The sequence below is a fragment of the Emys orbicularis genome, chromosome 1, assembly GCF_028017835.1.
Source record: "Emys orbicularis isolate rEmyOrb1 chromosome 1, rEmyOrb1.hap1, whole genome shotgun sequence".
NCBI lineage: Eukaryota > Metazoa > Chordata > Testudines > Emydidae > Emys > Emys orbicularis.
The window spans coordinates 82823329-82841204 of NC_088683.1; the positions used below are offsets into that span (position 1 = coordinate 82823329).

The 17876-nt window shown below is 39.2% G+C and overlaps 1 protein-coding gene across 1 annotated transcript in view; it reads right to left on the minus strand.

Annotated features, from left to right (window-relative positions):
- The window catches only part of KITLG (KIT ligand), an 87073-nt gene that overhangs the window by 30956 nt on the left and 38241 nt on the right, over positions 1-17876 (minus strand). Inside the window, exon 2 of the mRNA XM_065423341.1 lies at positions 15270-15383. Within this exon, the coding sequence (XP_065279413.1) occupies positions 15270-15383 (114 nt within the window). The remainder of the gene's footprint in view (positions 1-15269; positions 15384-17876) is intronic.

Below are 17876 nucleotides of genomic sequence, written 5' to 3' on the forward strand. Positions count from 1 at the left end.
AAAACTGAGGGAAAGTATGTGTTGGGCCATGCTTAGATTATCTTTAATCTCCATCTCATCCTCAGTGCTTAGGGGTCCCATTTCTTCTTTCCTTGTTTTCTATTTATATGGCTATAGATTGTTTACTATTGGTCTTAATTCCCTTTGCAAAGTCCAACTCTGCTTGGCTTTTGGCAGTTCTCTCTTTATACCTACACTTTCTGACCACCAAGAGGTAGCTTTCCTTGCTGATCCCTCCTATCTTCCATTCCTTGTAGGCTTTGTGCTTTTTCTTAATCACCTATTTGAGATGCTTGCTCATCCAGGGTGGTCTGCAACCTTTGCTTACGATTTCCCCCCCTTGCTTGGGATGCAGGATTCAGAGAGCTTCTGCAACTTTCACTTAAAGTAATTCGAAGCCTCCTCCACATTCATATCCTTGAGTTCTTTGGTCCAGTCCACTTTCTTAACTAATTCCCTTCATTTTTTAAAGTTAGCTCTTTTGAAATCAGGGACCCTTGTTGCAGATCTGTTTCTGTTTATCCTTCCACTTAGTTTAAATTGAATTAACTCATGATCACTCGAACCAAGATTGTCCTTTAGAACCAGTTCTTCTATGAGGTCCTCACTACTCACCAATACCAAATCTAAAATGGTATCACCTCTTGTTCATTCAGCAACTATTTGTTGAAGAAATCGGTCAACTATCACATCCAGGAATATCTGGCCCTACTATTACAGGCCGGTAAGTCTGACTTCAGTATCAGATAAACTGGTGGAAACTACAGTAAAGAACAAAATTGTCAGACACATAGATGAACATAAGTTGATGAGGAAGAGTCAACGTGGTTTTTGTAAAGAGAAATCATGCCTCACCAATCCACTAGAATTCATTGAGGGGGTCAACAAGCATGTGCACAAGGGGGATCCTGTGGATATAGCGCACTTAGATTTTCAGAAAGACTGACAAGCTTCCCCACCAAAGGCTCTTAAGCAAAGTAAGCTGTCATGGGATAAGAGGGATGAGTAACTGGTTAAAAGATAGGAAACAAAGGGTAGGAATAAATGCTCAGTTTTCAGAATGGAGAGAGGTAAATAGTGGTGTCCCCCCAGGGATCTGTATTGGGAGCAGTCCTATTCAACATATTCATAAATAATCTGGAAAAAGAGGTAAACAATGAGGTGGCAAAATTTGCAGATGATACAAAACTACTCAAGATAGTGAAGTCCCAGGCAGACTGCGAAGAACTACAAAAGGACCTCACAAAACTGGGTGACTGGGCAACAAAATGGCAGATGGAATTCAATGTTGATAAATGCAAAGTAATGCACATTGGAAAACAATCTCAACTATACATATAAAATGATGGGGTCTAAATTAGTTGTTACCACTCAAGATAGATCTTGGAGTCCTTGTGGATAGTTCTCTGAAAACATCCACTCAATGTCCAGTGGCAGTCAAAAAAGCTAACAATGTTGAGAATAATTAAGAAAGGGATGATAATAAGAGACTACTGAGGGGGAATATGATAGAGGTTTATAAAATCATGACTGGTGTAGAGAAAGGAAATAGGAAGTGTTATTTATTGCTTCTCATAACACAAGAACTAGGGGTCACCAAATATCATTAATAGGCAGCAGGTTTAAAACAAACAAAAGGAAGCATTTCTTCACACAACACACAGTCAATCTGTGGAACTCCTTGCCAGAGGATGTTGTGATGGCCAAGACCATAACATGGTTCAAAAAAGAACTAGATAAGTTCATGGAGGATAGGTCCATCAATGGCTATCAATCGGGATGGGCAGGAGTGGTGTCCCTAGCCTCTGTTTTCCAGAAGCTGGGAATGGGTGACAGGAAATGGATCACTTTATGATTACCTGTTCTGTTCATTCCCTCTTGGGCACCTGACATTGGCCACTGTTGGAAGACAGGATACTGGGTTAGATGGACCTTTGGTTTGACCCAGTATGGCCATTCTTATGTTCTTATGTTGTTCCTGAAATGAAGGCCCCATAATCACACAATTTCCAATAGTATTTATTTGATTAAAAGAGGTTTCTGTCCATATCCAAATTGGATCCTGGTGGTCTATAATGCACCCCAAGTACTATGTCAGAGGAACCTCTAATAGCTTTCTTTCCCAAAGTGATTTTGGCCCAAACAGACTCTGCCTAATCCATTCCATTACTTCTAATTTCTTTGCGGTCTACCTCATCATCAATATACAATGCTACTCCACCACCTTTGCCTTTATTTCTGTCTTTCTTGAACAACACATATCCTTCAGGTTTCAGAGTGGTAGCCATGTTAGTCTGTATCAGCAAAAAGAACGAGGAGTCCTTGTGGCACCTTAGAGAGTAACAAATTTATTTGGACATAAGCTTTCATGGGCTAAAACCCCCTTCCATCATATGCATGGAGTGGAAAATACAGTACAGTAGGAAGAGATATACATACAGAAAACATGAAAAGATGGGGGTTGCCATACCAAATCTAACAAGACAAATCAATTAAAGTGGACTATTATCAGCAGGAGGAAAAAAAAAACTTTTGTAGTGGTAATCAGGATGGCCCATTTCAAACAGTTGACAAGGAAGTGTGAGTAACAGTAGGGGGAAATTAGCATGGAGAAATAGTTTTTAGTTTGTGTAATGACCCATCCACTCCCAGTCTTTATTCAGGCCTAATTTGATGGTGTCCAATTTGCAAATTAATTCCAGTTCTGCAGTTTCTCGTTGGAGTCTGTTTTTGAAGTTTTCTTGCTGAAGAATTGCCACTTTTAGGTCTGTAATTGAGTGTCCAGGGAGGCTGAAGTGTTCTCTGACTGGTTTTTGAATGTTATAATTCTTGACGTCTGATTTGTGTCCATTTATTCTTTTATGGCAGAGGGGCATTGCTGGCACATGCTAATTTCCCCTCCTACTGTTATTCACACCTTCTTGTCAACTGTTTGAAATGGGCCATCCTGATTACCACTACAAACGTTTTTTTCCCTCCTGCTGATAATAGCCCACTTTAATTGATTTGTATCATTAGAGTTGGTATGGCAATCCCCATCTGTTCATGTTCTCTGTGTATCTATCTTCCTACTGTATTTTCCACTCCATGCATCTGAGGAAGTGGGTTTTAGCCCACAAAAGCTTATGCCCAAATAAATGTGTTAGTCTCCAAGGTGCCACAAGGACTCCTCGTTCTTTTTACGTAACCTTCGATACCTGTACTCCAGTCATGACTACTATTCCATCATATTTCTGTTATCCCTATAATATGTGGTTTCACTTCCTGCAGAAGTATTCTAGTTCCTCCATTTTGTTACCCAGGCTCCTTGAATTGGTGTACAAACATCTGAACTGTTGCTGCTTGGCTTTGCCCACATTCCTCATCCAATTTGGTACAGTAATTCTACTGTCAGTATCACCTGACTAGTATCAGCACTATCCTTCAGAAGAGTCTGAGTTATTAGTTATCTACATTTCCATCTTTTAACTGAACTTCTGGAAATATCTGAAATCTCTATGTGGAAAGTGAAACAGTCATTCTTTAAGTAACATGTAATGCCCAAACAGGTAGACCCTGAATGAGAAATTTTCCTGGGGGGGGGGGGGGGGGGGAATCAATTAAAAAACTAAACAAGAAATTGCCTGCATCCTGCTCACTAACGCTCCAATTCAGCAAAGCATGTTCATTTTTGAGCATGTGTTTCAAAGCCATTAAGTCTATTGGATGTAAATACATGCTTAAATGCTTTAACTGGGCCTAAACCTTGTTCAGAAAAGCATCCCCACTTCTTGTGAAGAAGAGTCATTCTGTTATGGGCACTTTTACTTAGAAAAGTTTCCTTTTCTGAGTGCTGCTGTAGCAATACCATTTAATTTCCCACACTCTCACTCATTGAATCCTTTGCACTAGCAATCGCTCTAACTATATAAAAAAATTCAAAGCAGTCACTGTATACACATGGTTCTGGTCAGCAGCAATACTTATTCCTAAATAAGTTCAAAATGTTATTGCATTCACATCATGGGCTGAGCCATGAGCCTCCCACTTTGATGATCTCCATCATTCCCATAGAGGGGGTTAAAAAAAGTCTATATGTGTGTGTGTGTGTATATATATATATATATATATATATATAAATATGTGCATGAATAGTCACCTTCATGCCCTTATGTATTTATATAATTTGACCCTTATATAATCTGTATACTTTGACTGATTTTTACTTTCTTTGCACATGCACCTTCCAAAAGTAGAGGTTGAAAAGGTGCTACTAAATTCACCATACATATGTCCATATCTATTTCCCTTTGCTTCTTGATTCTGAGGTGCTGACTCAGTAGAATGTGACTTTAGAAAAATAGTGTTGTAGTATATTTGCCCTTGATTTATTTTTAAAGATAATGGTGGTACTTTTATTTCCTCTTTAAAATTGATTTACTTAATCTGAACCCTCTCCCACTCATTTTTTTTGTTATCTTATGCTTTCCTTTCTAATAGCACACCCACACATCATGCCACATTAAAAGATATTCTAGTTTCCTTTCCAGTTTATTTGCTATGCTCAAGGATACAGCATTAGCAGCATTTTAAACAGCAAAGACACTTCTGTTGGTGCAAAATTTCCCATACGTAATCTACAAGGTGATACTTAGCACTGTCAGCAATAGTATATTATTTTAAGAAAGGTCAGTTCAAGATTAAATTTGTTCCACATCAATGAACACTACAAGAATTGACATGCATTATGTATACACAAAAATAACAGGAGTACTTGTGGCACCTTAGAGACTAACAAATTTATTAGAGCATAAGCTTTCGCGAAGAAGTGGGTTGTAGCCCACGAAAGCTTATGCTCTAATAAATTTGTTAGTCTCTAAGGTGCCACAAGTACTCCTGTTATTTTTGCGGATACAGACTAACACGGCTGCTACTCTGAAACCTGTCATTATGTATACAGTCTACTTTACTGGCATCAAAGCCTGTCAAGCACTTTTCATGCACAATTAAAAAAAATAAAGGGCCAAGATTACAGATTTACTGAGAATTCACATCCTAAGAAAACCCCCTAGAGATCCCAGGTTATCATTAGATATTTTTCTCTATAAATTGATTGTAGTAGATCAGAAAAACATTGCAGAATTTGTAACTAAAAAGGGGAATTTGGGGATGGCCAAACCACAGCATACATTCTCACTCTAACCAGAAAGAGTTTTTACTAAGATTTATTTATTAAACACCCTGGGCCAGATCTTTCACTGGTCTAAAATAGCATAGCACAGTTGAAGCCAATGGAACTATGCTCTGCCCCGGGCTGGCATGGTAATTTACAGATATATGGGAAGACAAGCTCCCTGCTAAAATAGAGTAGGATATGTTTATCGAATTATTAATTCCATTTTGTATTATGTGTTGAACATCTGTCTCAACTTGCCCAAGGCAAGCCTATGGAATTGCATTCCAGACAGCTGCCCTGTCTAGGAAAAGTGTTTGATACCTCACGGAAGGACTGTCAATGAGGAGCCAGCAACTTGATTGCCTCTGAACTGCTGACCCACCCCCAAGAGATGTTTTTTAAAAAACACACAGGGATCCAAATGCAGGGCGAGCATGATTGGTGGAGGGGCTGGAGCATCCCAGTGGAGCACATCACAAGGAAACTGAGCCCTGGTCTACACTACAAAATTACTTTGGTACAACTATGTCATTCAGGGATGTGAATAATCCACACCTCAGTATACCCAAGCACCAATGTAGACATAAGCCTCTCCCGTCGGCTTAGAGCATCTTCACCAAAAGCGCTACAGTGTCGCTGCTGCATTGGTACAGCTACCCTGCTGTAAATTTGTACTGTAGACTTAGCATCTAGCTGATGGTAATTAAGAGCAGGGTGTTGCTCTGGCAGGTGTGTGGTAGGGGGAAGGCAACTATCATCACATGTAAGGAGGACTTGCAGAAGTGACTCTGGTTAGCTTGAAATGGTGACAAACCTCAGACTCACAGAAGGGATGAGATCTGACAAGGGGAGGGTGCATTTCAGGACTTGTGTAACTCTCATGTGCTTTTAAAAGTAAAACTCCTTTACTAAGCCTGTATTCCTTGCTTTCCTGCCATGTTGTCCCTGAAGGAGTTAAACTAGAAGCCCAGAATGGTGCAACTCTAGGAGTGCATGTGAAAGTTATTGGGGGATGCAGGAGACTCAGATTTTGGGATATAAGATGACTGGGCAGCAGCACTGCACATCTGAAAGAAGGACAGTAGGCAAGATGTCGGAGTGCGTCCTAGGGACCCAGAGCTAGGCCAAACCCAGTTGGCTTCGAAGCACAGTAATGGGGGGGGTCAACTTACTATAGATTGGTGGCCATACAGTGGATACAGGGCCAGGTTGTAATACCTGCCCAAAGTTTCCTATTTATATAAATTAAGCAAGTAAAGACACCATCTGTTGGCGGTTCTTATGGACACTATCAGGTCACATAGGGAGTCTCAATATTCAATTGAATGCTGTCAAGAAAGACAAGCGAAAAGTTGACTTTAAAAATATAGTTTAAAAAAAATATAGGAAAAGGGATAGAAATGCTGTACAGGTGATACAAATTCCAGTACCCTGCCCCACACAGCAGAAAAACAGAGTACAAGAAGGATGGAATGTTATGTGCAACTCTGCAATGAAATGATCCAATATTAGAGCTTTGGTTTTGAAAAGTCCTTTTATCATGAGCTATTTTGAGAATTTTGAAGTCAAAGAAAAAGAAAGCCCGGAATGGAACTAAATGACAACTTTTTACACACCTGATAATTGCATAGTAGCTATTTACATTTCTCTATAAATTCACACTTCTATAGTTTACACATATCTACACCCCTCCTCAGTGATTTCAACTGACAGTGCTGATACTGCAGAACCATCTTCCAAGAAATTGGAATTCTTACTGGAATTCATACTGCAATTATACCTGAAAACCCAGCTGTTGTTTTCTGGTGGCCACATAGCTTATCAAGAGCAGTAGTCTTACTGCTCTTACTTAAGGCTGGTGGTTTTCATGGCAAAAAATTAAAAATGTGACATTTCCTTTTTAAATAAAACAGAAGTCATAACACACCATATTTTAAGCTGATTTTACGTTAGAAAAGTACTAAATAGCCATTAGCCATAGTTTAAAAGCAGAAAGAGGTCACAAATCACCAAATGTAAACATGAACATTTTCATAAAATTCTAGCTAATGTTTCTTGTTTGATAAAGTATATTATCCATTCCAAAAATAATTAAAACCATTTTAAAACTTGTCACTCCCTCACAATCCACTACTTTGGACTGGATTTAAAGCAAAATGTGTAAATATTTATGGTAGTCTTGCGGAGCAGCAGGTTGGCTGGACTGACAACTATGACTCCTTACAAAAGCCTGAAAAAATCTTTTTTTCCCACAGAAGTTATGGCTATGATAAGCAAACAGCTAAGTTCAATATGCAAGCATTCTGAGCTTTGTTTTCTGCTTTTTAACCCTACTCTAGTTTAGACACTCCTGCACCACCCCTTTAAGGTGGCAGAAACCACGCTGTCCACTTATGCTGGAAGCCTCCTTTCCAAGTCAGCCTTCTCATACCAATTTATTTCCATAATTAGATTTATCAAAATCTACCGGAAAATAAAGTGAGATCTAGCTCGGTTACTAAATTATCAGACTAATGAATTTGTGCTCCCCAGTGGTATTGCTTTAGGTAAGAAAATGGAATAATAAACATTGTGATTCAAGTTCATTTTGGGAAAGAACTTGAAAGTTTTTCATCTTGGGACTCATTAAAAAGCTAAAGTGATTTTATAACAAATTCTAAATGAGAAATATGTATTAGCTGCTTAGCTCCCATTTTAAAACTACTTTAATTTATAAAAATTAGCTCATACATTTCCATGATTCCTTGTGGGAAAAACTCAAACTTTGTTGAAATAATGTTAATACTATAACACGGGAAATTCAGAGTTTGGGGTGAAACTCCTTTGATGGATAATCCTGATGCACATGGAGTATCGTTTGCAACATAAGACATTTATAGCTCACCCACTGTTTGTACATGCTGAAAACATCTTGGAATAAGAATGATGCAAAAAAGAATTCAGCTCAAGCTCTATAATTGGGGTAATTGTTTGTCAGAGGTCAGTGACGTCACCAATTCCAGAATTTCCTGTTTTTATAGCACCCTGTCTTGCTGTCTGGTTCCCTTGCAAATATCGGAAATGCTGCCTGAGCCCTCTGCAGAGAGCTCAAGAGCTGCCTCTGCTTCCTAACTATCTGGGACACAGAAGTCCAAGGCAGTGAGGGGGGTTGGGGTGAAGTATGTATCATTTTATAAAGATCATAGAGGAGTCAAGAATCCTTAGTGAAATTCTGACCCCAGTGGAGTCCATGGGAGTTTTGCCATGGACTTCAGTGGGCCCAGGATTTAACCCCCTGATTTTATTAAAGTTTGTTATGACTCATCTGACTATTTTTCGAGGGGCAAAATTATGTGACAAGTGACCAGCCTTAACTATAAGATGTTAATCTCTGTAAAAAGCCAAGAACTTTAGTTTCTTTGTGAATTTCCAAGACACATCTCCTTGACCTTTGAGAAATCCTTAGATAATATGCGAACGGTCTCATGGTGAAATATAAATGATTTCATCTGCAGCCCTGTTAATCAAAAAGGCAAAAATGAAATAGTTTCAATAACCTTAATATAACTTGTAATCACAGAACAACATACTGTACCACACTAGGGATTTATAATATGGCAGTCTTAACAAAATTAGTTTCATAAATCAGAATGGTTAAAGTCCAGGGTATCAAATTCATTTTTCTCAGATTGCCAAATTCCATTTTTTTCAGTCCATGGGGTATGGTATACATTTAGGATTTTAATATTCTGAATTCACAGAAGAACAACCCACAGACATCAAATGGAGGTTTTCAGAAAGATCAAAAGTAAAATAGGTCATTGAAGTAGTAACTTAGTCATTATTTGATCAGTACCTTATTGTCTCATTCAATGGGAAAATATACTCCCCTTAAGGACACCATTTCTGTCCTTTGTTTCTATTCCTACCCCATCCTCCTTGCTTTCCTGCCTTTGCATCTCTCCTCCTTGCTTCCTTCTGCATTTCCTTCCCTACAGCAGCTTTTACTTTCCACCCCCTGGGGCTTTATTGCTGCCACCTTCTGCATTCTATCTGCAAAAATGATCAGTAATGAAATAGTTAATGCGGACATTTTTAAAACCTCATCATTAGACGTAAAATAACATCCCAATTAAATTAATGTTAGCTGGGAAGTTCACACTTTTCAGAGTTTATGGCTGTCTGAAGATTCAGGAAGACAATACTACATTAATTATACTATTCTCACTCATGAGGACTTAGGACATGTCTACACTATAAACTTAATTACTGCAGTGGTTCATATCCACACTGTCCTTCTCCTGTCGGTGATTCATGTCCTCAGCACCACCGACTTAAGAGGGACAGTGTGGGGGGCAAAAAGCCAGGGTGCAGCTCTGCACGCAGCTCCCTGCCAGGAGCCCGGCTCCCTGCCGGAAATGGGGCAACTGCACCAGGCTTCTCGGCTCCTTGCTGGGAACGGGGCAGCCGCACAGGGCTTCTTGGCTCCCCACCGGGAATGAGGCAGCCGCATTTGACTCCGGGTGCAGAGCTCCCAGCCGGGTGCAGCCATGCTCCCCGTGGGGAGCCAAGACCTGGGGGGAGGAGAGGGGAGGAGGAAGGGAACTCATGAAAATGACAGCCAATAGATGTAAGTAACGCAGTGTCTATAGGGATACTGCGTTGCCCTAACTACACCAACATAAGCCCTGCGCCTCTTGTGAAGGTGGAGTTATTATGTTGGTGTAGTAGGGCACTTACATTGGTGAGAGCAAGGCTGTAAGGTGTACACTGACATAACTAGATTGACGTAAGCTGCCTTACATCGATCAGGCCTCCGAAACATTTTTTTAAATATGAAAACTTAGATGCTGCAGAGTCTGAAAACTCCATGCAGGGCTCATAAGTATATTAAATAGAAAAAACAGAGTCCATAGGTGAGGTGTTTGAAGCCACTTGTTTAAATGGTTGGAGTCTTGCAAATACCATATATTACTTGTGCCTCCAACTGAAAAACTTTTTAAATAAGTAGAATACATAAGACAAGAAAATGTAACAGAAGGAGCCTCTTATTTGCATAGATAAATTCCATTTGTGCTGTATAGTGACCTTGATGAAAATTCTATTGGGGAAAAAAAAAAATTACCATAGTAACAGTGACACTGACAACCACTATTGACGGGTGCTGCAATTATAGTTTGTAACATGAAATATTTGCTCCACAAACAGAGTGAATTTCCCTTACGATGTCTTAATACAAAAAAATAAAAGCCCAGATGATTGGCAGTGTAGAAAGAATTCTCTCTAAAAAAATTATTTCTATATCCATTAAATTATGGCTTCCAAATGGCCTTAAAAAAGGGCTGACTGAACTGGTTCTAATACCCACTTCTCCTCCCATGGATTAAATTTTGAATATTAAATTAAAATTGTCACTCAAATCTCAGAGAAAACTGTATTTAAATAAAAAGCTTAAAAATTCTGTTGATAAGGTTTCTCTAAAAAGAAAGCACTTTTGCTCATTTAAATTCTGTGCTTTTTAGGAACATTTTATAGAGTATTTCTTCATGTTGCAATACTAGATTATAGCAACTTCAAAAATATATCTAAATCACAAGAAATACTATCTATTTAGACAAATATATAATTTCTTAATCTCTTTTGACTTGAGCCTGCTGTCACTGAAGTCAATGGTGATATATGCCCACTGACCTAAATTCTGGTAAATGTTCCCCATGCAATTATTTATAGACTGGGGGAAAAAAAAAAGGGGGGGGGGGGAGGCTTAATTTTGCTCTGATATGCTAGTGTAAATCCAGACTAACACCACTGAGGCCAATGGTTGCATCACTTTATTACAGCAAAATGTGATCCTCAGTCGATTACTCAATATAAACTTGATTAGTCCAACATTCCACATAGTCAGAGATTACAGGAAGTTCCTCATTCCTTACTTTGATAGTAGAGTGCTGGCGTATAGCATATGTACTAAAATGCTGATTTCCAAACTGCATGCTATATTTTTATGTTAATAGAATAAAATATGGTTTAGTAGACTAGAACAATGTTTTATAGAACAGCCAGGATCAAGGCACTTTATACACGCATTTTGACTCTCTTTACACCTGAGCAACTCCATTGTCTTCCAAATTATTACTACTAAGTCTTTATGTAACGGTAATGCCCAAAGACCGCATTTGGGAGTGAGTCCCCATTATGCTGGTCTCTTTACAAACACAGAAAAGAGTGAATCTCTGTCCAGAAGGGTTTAGAATCTAACAGAAGTTTATGAACAGTAGGGGATGGGGAAGCAACATAAAAGCAAATTCATCCGGTGAAGAACTGGCACATCTTAATTAGTTACATTTGTATTCCATCTAATTGAGGTAGAGGTATAGAGTAGGAAAAAGTAAGAAGGAGAAGAGGAATAGTCATAGTTCATCACCTGCCTAGCCATGATGATCATTTGTAGTCACCATGGCAGAGAGTAGAAGGAAGATAAGAGAGCTTGTTTAGATTTTAACCGGGCATTTTTACCATGCATAAGGGGCAGCATGAAAGAAACCATGGAGATGATTAAGGGAGAAACTGACTGTGGGTGGTAAAGTCTGAGAACGCTGGCAGAGCAAAGGCAGGAGTTGACATCACAATAGGTTATTAGAACAACTAGGCTGGGTGGGGTTAAGTTCTGAAGGGCTCTAAAAGGCAAAGCCAAGAAGTGTATATTTGATTTGGAGATGAAGGGGAGTCAGGTGAGAGACTCAAAGGGGGTTGATGTGGTCAGGACATCAAGCCAAGATTATTTTAACAGCAAAATTCTGAATAGACTTGAGCAGAGAGATTGCAGTAGTTAAGGCCAGGAAAGAAGAGGTTGCAGTAGGTCAAGGTGTGACATGAGGGCTTGAATGAGAGCTTGGGCTGTGTGAACAGAGGAAAAAAAATACAGATTTTAGAGGTGCTATGTTAGGAAAAAATGGCAAGATTTATGGCCTGAAAATAAGGATTCAGTGAGAGGACAGAGTCAAAGATGACACCCAGGCAATGGGCCAGAATGACTGGCATTGTTCTCCACAGTGAGAATAAGGGGGAGACAAGAGGGTTTGGCGGGCGGGAAAAATCAAGAACTCAGTTTTTGCCATATTGAGTTTAATTTGATGTCTGGACATTCATGATGAGAGGTTAGAATGACAGGTCAAGATACTAGATTGGATGATGTAAGATGATTTACAAATCTACCTCTGTACTGATGAGCTATCAGCATAAAGACAAACTGAGTTAAAGCCATAATTGTGGATAAGAGCACCTAGAGGTAGAACATGGGGGAAAAGATTAGGGGGGCTAGGACAGAGCCCTGAGGGGCATACACTTACTGATTAGTTACATTAAATGTAACTAAAGGCAGAATTTGGCCCTTGTACACAAACAGCAAAGTAACTAAAGGCAAAACAGATATAATTGCATTTAGCATTAGCTCCTGTGGCATCCCAGCAACTACGATCTGTTTTAGTGAGAAAGGAACAGTTAAGGTATATAATGTGGAACTCTGAAACAAGTTCCTTTGGGTTAATGAAGAAATAAGGCAAATCTATGCCACCAGAACTGAAACTCACTATGTAGACTTCTAGCACAATGGGGCCCTAGTCCATATCTGGGGCTTCTAGGTGATTCAGCAATAAAAATAATAAACAGACTTTATTATGCTCCCCATTTACATATGATTTATCCTTGTAACTCAATCTCCTGCAACCAGTGATAACCAGAGGCATTTTTCATTTCAATTCATATACTTTGCTTTGAAGTGCATAAATGTTACCAAAATGCTTACAGTTAAAAGATTTATATACTTTAATGATGCCGGAACTGAATGTTTGATCACTTAACTCTTTGGGGTATCTACATTTGTATGCATTAATAATACACTATCTCTAGATCATAAAATGTTAATGAATATAAAATAAATGCAACAAATCAACAGTTTTGAAGTATTCTGTGTAATACTGTACTTTGCTATTGCTGTAGTCTGAACAATCAGTGCTCAATATGAATTACTCTCCACCCTTGTATACAGGTGCGTGCGTGTGTGTGTGTATATAAAAAAAAAAAAAAACCACACACACTACTAATATAAGGCCCATGATACTTAGGGCTTATCATCTATCTCCCCGGTAGTGAAGACAGATGATTCTGCAATTGATGCAACGGGGGTCAATTTAGCAGGTCTAGTGAAGTTCCGCTAAATCGATGCCAGAGCTCTCTCCAGTTGACTCCATACTCCAACTCCCCAAGAAGAGTAAGATAAGTCGACGGGAGAGCCTCTCCCATTGACACAGCACAGTGAAGACACCACGGTAAGTCAACCTAAGCTACGTCGACTCCGGTTACGTTATTCATATAGCTGGAATAGTGTAACTTAGGTCAACTTACCCCGGTAGTTTAGACAAAACCTTAGGCTCTAAAACCACTGTAGTTTAAGCCCCATTATACGTAGCTCCCCATGCCATTCCCAGTGCCGAGCTGTCAATAATGCAGCATACCTAAAAGGGCACCGTCAACTTGTAATAGTCTAATTTTTTTTAAAAAGAGTTAAAGTAGTTTAAGGTACGACACCTATCTCCAAGTCCTGCTCCCCATTTTTGTGGTTTTATAGAGATGACTTGTGTGTGAAACACCCACACAAACTGACCAAACAGGGTAGAGAATACACAAGTAAGCAAACTGGAAAACATAGAAAAAATTTCCCTTCTAGTCTTTGTATTACTCCCAGGACTAAATTCCACTCACCACATGGGCACAGTCATCTGCCGCATGACTCCACCTGCAGGGTCTAGTCCTTAGGTGCTAGCTCTTGTAACAGAGGTAGGTAACAAAATTCATATAGGAGTGAAGTTTTTTAAACTAAGCATCCTTTTAAGATGAGCTATCATGGGAAAACAGTGTGAATGCTCATATTGCATGCAAATTTATTGCTCTCTATGTTTATGCTTTATTTAGTTTTAAGCCATATATTGTTAAATTGGAAGAGCGAACAGATTTATTCCATCTGAAAATATGACAATTCATAAAATTGGTGGTGATCTTCTTTCAAAATAGTTTGTTCTTTATTTAGCTAACCCTCATAATCGGTTCTGTTATTTAAAGATACTTTTACAACATTTGAGGAAACAAAGCAGAATGTTCTTCAAACAGAAACTATTATCCTGAATAAACATTTAAATATTTTGGAATTAAGCTGAAGGGGACTGTGGTGAAGCATTAAGTTTTTGAGAAGGACCACAGAAAACAAACTGAGGAGTTAGGAGAATACACTATGTGCCTGATGGATATGAACTGCCCAAACAGGATAAGGACATCTGAGATGTGCTGGCATTAAATGCAAGCAACATCACACTGAAGTCTAGAAACTGAAATCTTTAATGCAACCTTAACAATGATCTTGCAACCATTTCACCATATCAGAGCAACAATTTGGACTGAAGGGAAGTTCTAGATGATAGGGCTTGTTAAGGGATATTTACTGCCTTTTACTGCTGAACACTTAAGAGCTATGGACCAGATCCTCAGCTGCTGGAAATCAGCATAGTTCCAGTCAATGAATTACACCAATGGAGCTGCACCAGAGGAAACCAGTCAAGGATAAGGCCTTATATCTATACTTAGCTGAACATTGCACTCATGTGATTAACAGTTAAATCATTTTTATGTTTAATTGAATTCAATTCTAATAAGTAGGTGCCAGCCTGACAACCCTGAAGAATGAAGTCCTATTGAACACAAACTGGTACAAAAGGATCCTACATGATCACTCTTCCCTAGTCTGCTTCAGTTGTGACTTGGACCAAATCTAAGGGTGAAGAGGGAATCCTTATTGAACTATCTGCTAAGCCTGCTAACAAAAGCATCTAATGTAAAGGTGTTTTTTTAAATTATGTGAACAGGGATATTGTAGAAACTGGGCCAATACCAACAATTTATTTCAGATAGGCCAAACATCCTTCAGTTCTAAACCCTTTTGGTCACCAATCTGGTTCACCATTCTGGTCTCAGTTATTCAAAAGGTATCAAAATATTTACTTTAATCTCTCCTTAAAATTTAGGTGTCCTTACTGCCTTCCATTGTTTAATATTTTAAGAAGAGTTTTTTTTAAAAGTCACTTACCAGTTTTGTAATGTCATTCACATCATCTGTCACTGGATTCCCACAGGGACTTTGGGCTTTGACAAGAGGATTAAGTAGGAGCAGTTGAAGATAAAAGCAAGTGATAATCCAAGTCTATATAAAAAGAGAATATTTATCTGATAAACATCTTCAAAATCATACCGAATACAGACAGTAACATGTGAAAAACAAGATGATTTCGAAACATTGCTTTGGCTATAAAGATGGGAAGAAAAGACTACTTGCCTCATTGTTAATACTTTAAAAAAAAAAAAAAACAAGGATGACAGTAGCTCTTTATGGTAGTACAGTGGCTTTCGTGCTTCAAGAACACACACGAACAAAAACTTTGATTGTGATAGTCAACAGTTTAACACAATTAGCAGCATAATCAGGTTATTGCTGACTAGTCAGATCTTTTCATTAAATTTCATCCCGGATCATTAAAATGTACAGTATATTCCATTCCAACAGATACATTCCAGTAATAACTAGCCATAGAACTGAAATCTCTGGAAAACAACACTCCTTATGGAAGTCAAAATGCAGCAAAACATAATACACCTTCAAATATATTCAATAATTACATATATGTTCATCTAAAGTGCAGAATATGGATAATACTAACCAGTTTCAAAAAGGAAAAAACTATGAACACGTTAACTGAGAAGTTAGCATTTAGCATGGAAAAATAGACAAAAATTATTGCTTTAAGTGCCATAAACGGATTTTTGTGCAACAGGATCTTGAACAGATTCTTGTGTGATAAAATCAAGTGTTTTGGCAATAGTGGTTTTCATACGTGAAGATTAGTTGCAACATCTTCAACAGGCCAGTAAACAACCTGGATACTAAACCTACTATAGAGTCAGCCAAAGTTTACTTTATTCGCCGTCCACATGGCAGGGGTCATATGAAATACACTTAAATGATTAGAATTTTTCCAGGAAGGATACACTTAGAAAGTACTAATGGGAAAATTGTTTCTTAGCCATCACATCTTTCTTTTGCACAGCTTGATTCTCCAGGCAAACTTATTCAACATTTATATGCAGCTGCTAGGAGGAATGGTTGGACTTCATGGACTCAAATAACACTGATAACGCCAGTACCATTCAAATAACTGTCTGCAATCTACAGATGGATGAGGAGGAGCAGATTGATGTTAAACCCTAGCAAGACAAAAGGTGACAGACTGGCAGAAGGAAACACTCTGAAAAGCTTACATCCATGGTATAAACTCCACTAGTTGGAGACACAATCATACCACATCAAGTCAACATGCAGCACAGGAGTACTTCTGGACCCCTCACCAACACTGAGCTCTCATGCAGCAGTGTCCATACAATACTCTATCCTCTCCAGTTGGCTAGAAGTCTGTCACAGCAAGGCAGAGGATGACCTGGCTTCAGTAGTACATGTCTTTGTTCCCTCCCATCTGTAATACATCAATGCAGTATACCTAGTGTGACAAAGTTCCTCCTCTATCTTGGTGGGTCTTGCGCTTATTGGCGGATTTTTCTTGCCTCAGAGATTCACCATGTGGGTTGGGAAACAGCTCAGAGACCTTCCCCTCTGGAAGAACCCACAGTCCAGGTCAATTGGGAGGTTTAGGGGGAACCCGGGCTCCTCAGTCCTCCAGCAGCACACCCTCTCACTCTCAGCTCCTTGCTCCACTTGCTCCCAGCTCCTCACACTCACACCACAAACTGAAGTGAGCTCCTTTTAAAACCCAGGTGCCCTGATTAGCCTGCCTTAATTGATTCTAGCAGCTTCTTCTTAATTGGCTCCAAGTGTCCTAATTAGCCTGCCTGCCTTAACTGGTTCTAGCAGGTTCCTGATTACTCTAGTGCAGCCCCTTCTCTGGTCACTCAGGGAACAGAAAACTACTCATCCAGTGACCAGTATATTTGCCCTCTACCAGACTCCTGTACCCCACTGGTCTGGGTCTGTCACACTAGGTTTGAGAGACTTAGCCCTGAGAAAACTCCCAACTGGTGCAGAATGCAGCAACTTGCATCTTCAGCAACACCTGTGACAAGCAAATCATCCCAGTACTTTGGCTCACTACTGGCTTCCTGTAGAACCCCATGACAAGTTTAAGCTGTAGATCTTTATTTTCAGTGGGCTAGATGATCTGAGCTCAGGACTCAAAAGACTGCCTCAAACTCTGGAACTTCACTCCTGGCACAATGGAATTGTCTATCTGTCACAGACAAAGGCAAGGGCAAAACCTGTTTGTAAGGGCAAAACCTGTTTGTGCAGGAGACTGAGCCTCCATTGGGACTATGGAACTTGTTCCTCCAGGAACTAAGATTTCCCTCAAACCTTTCCACTTTCTAGGCTAAATGAAAAGCTCACTTCTTCTTTCAGCCTTGTCTTCAAACAGTATAGAGCACATTAGCTTTAAAAAAAAAAAATCCAACACATGAAAATTTTCTCTAGGGAGCTGTATAGAGAGGAGTGATACATGAGAGATATTATGCACCAATTTACTTCATTATTGGAAGGCACTCAGATACCATGGTGAGGATACATGCAGTATAAGAATCTAAACAGAACAGATCATAATAGCAACTATTTTATAAACAGTGGTTAAAATCATTC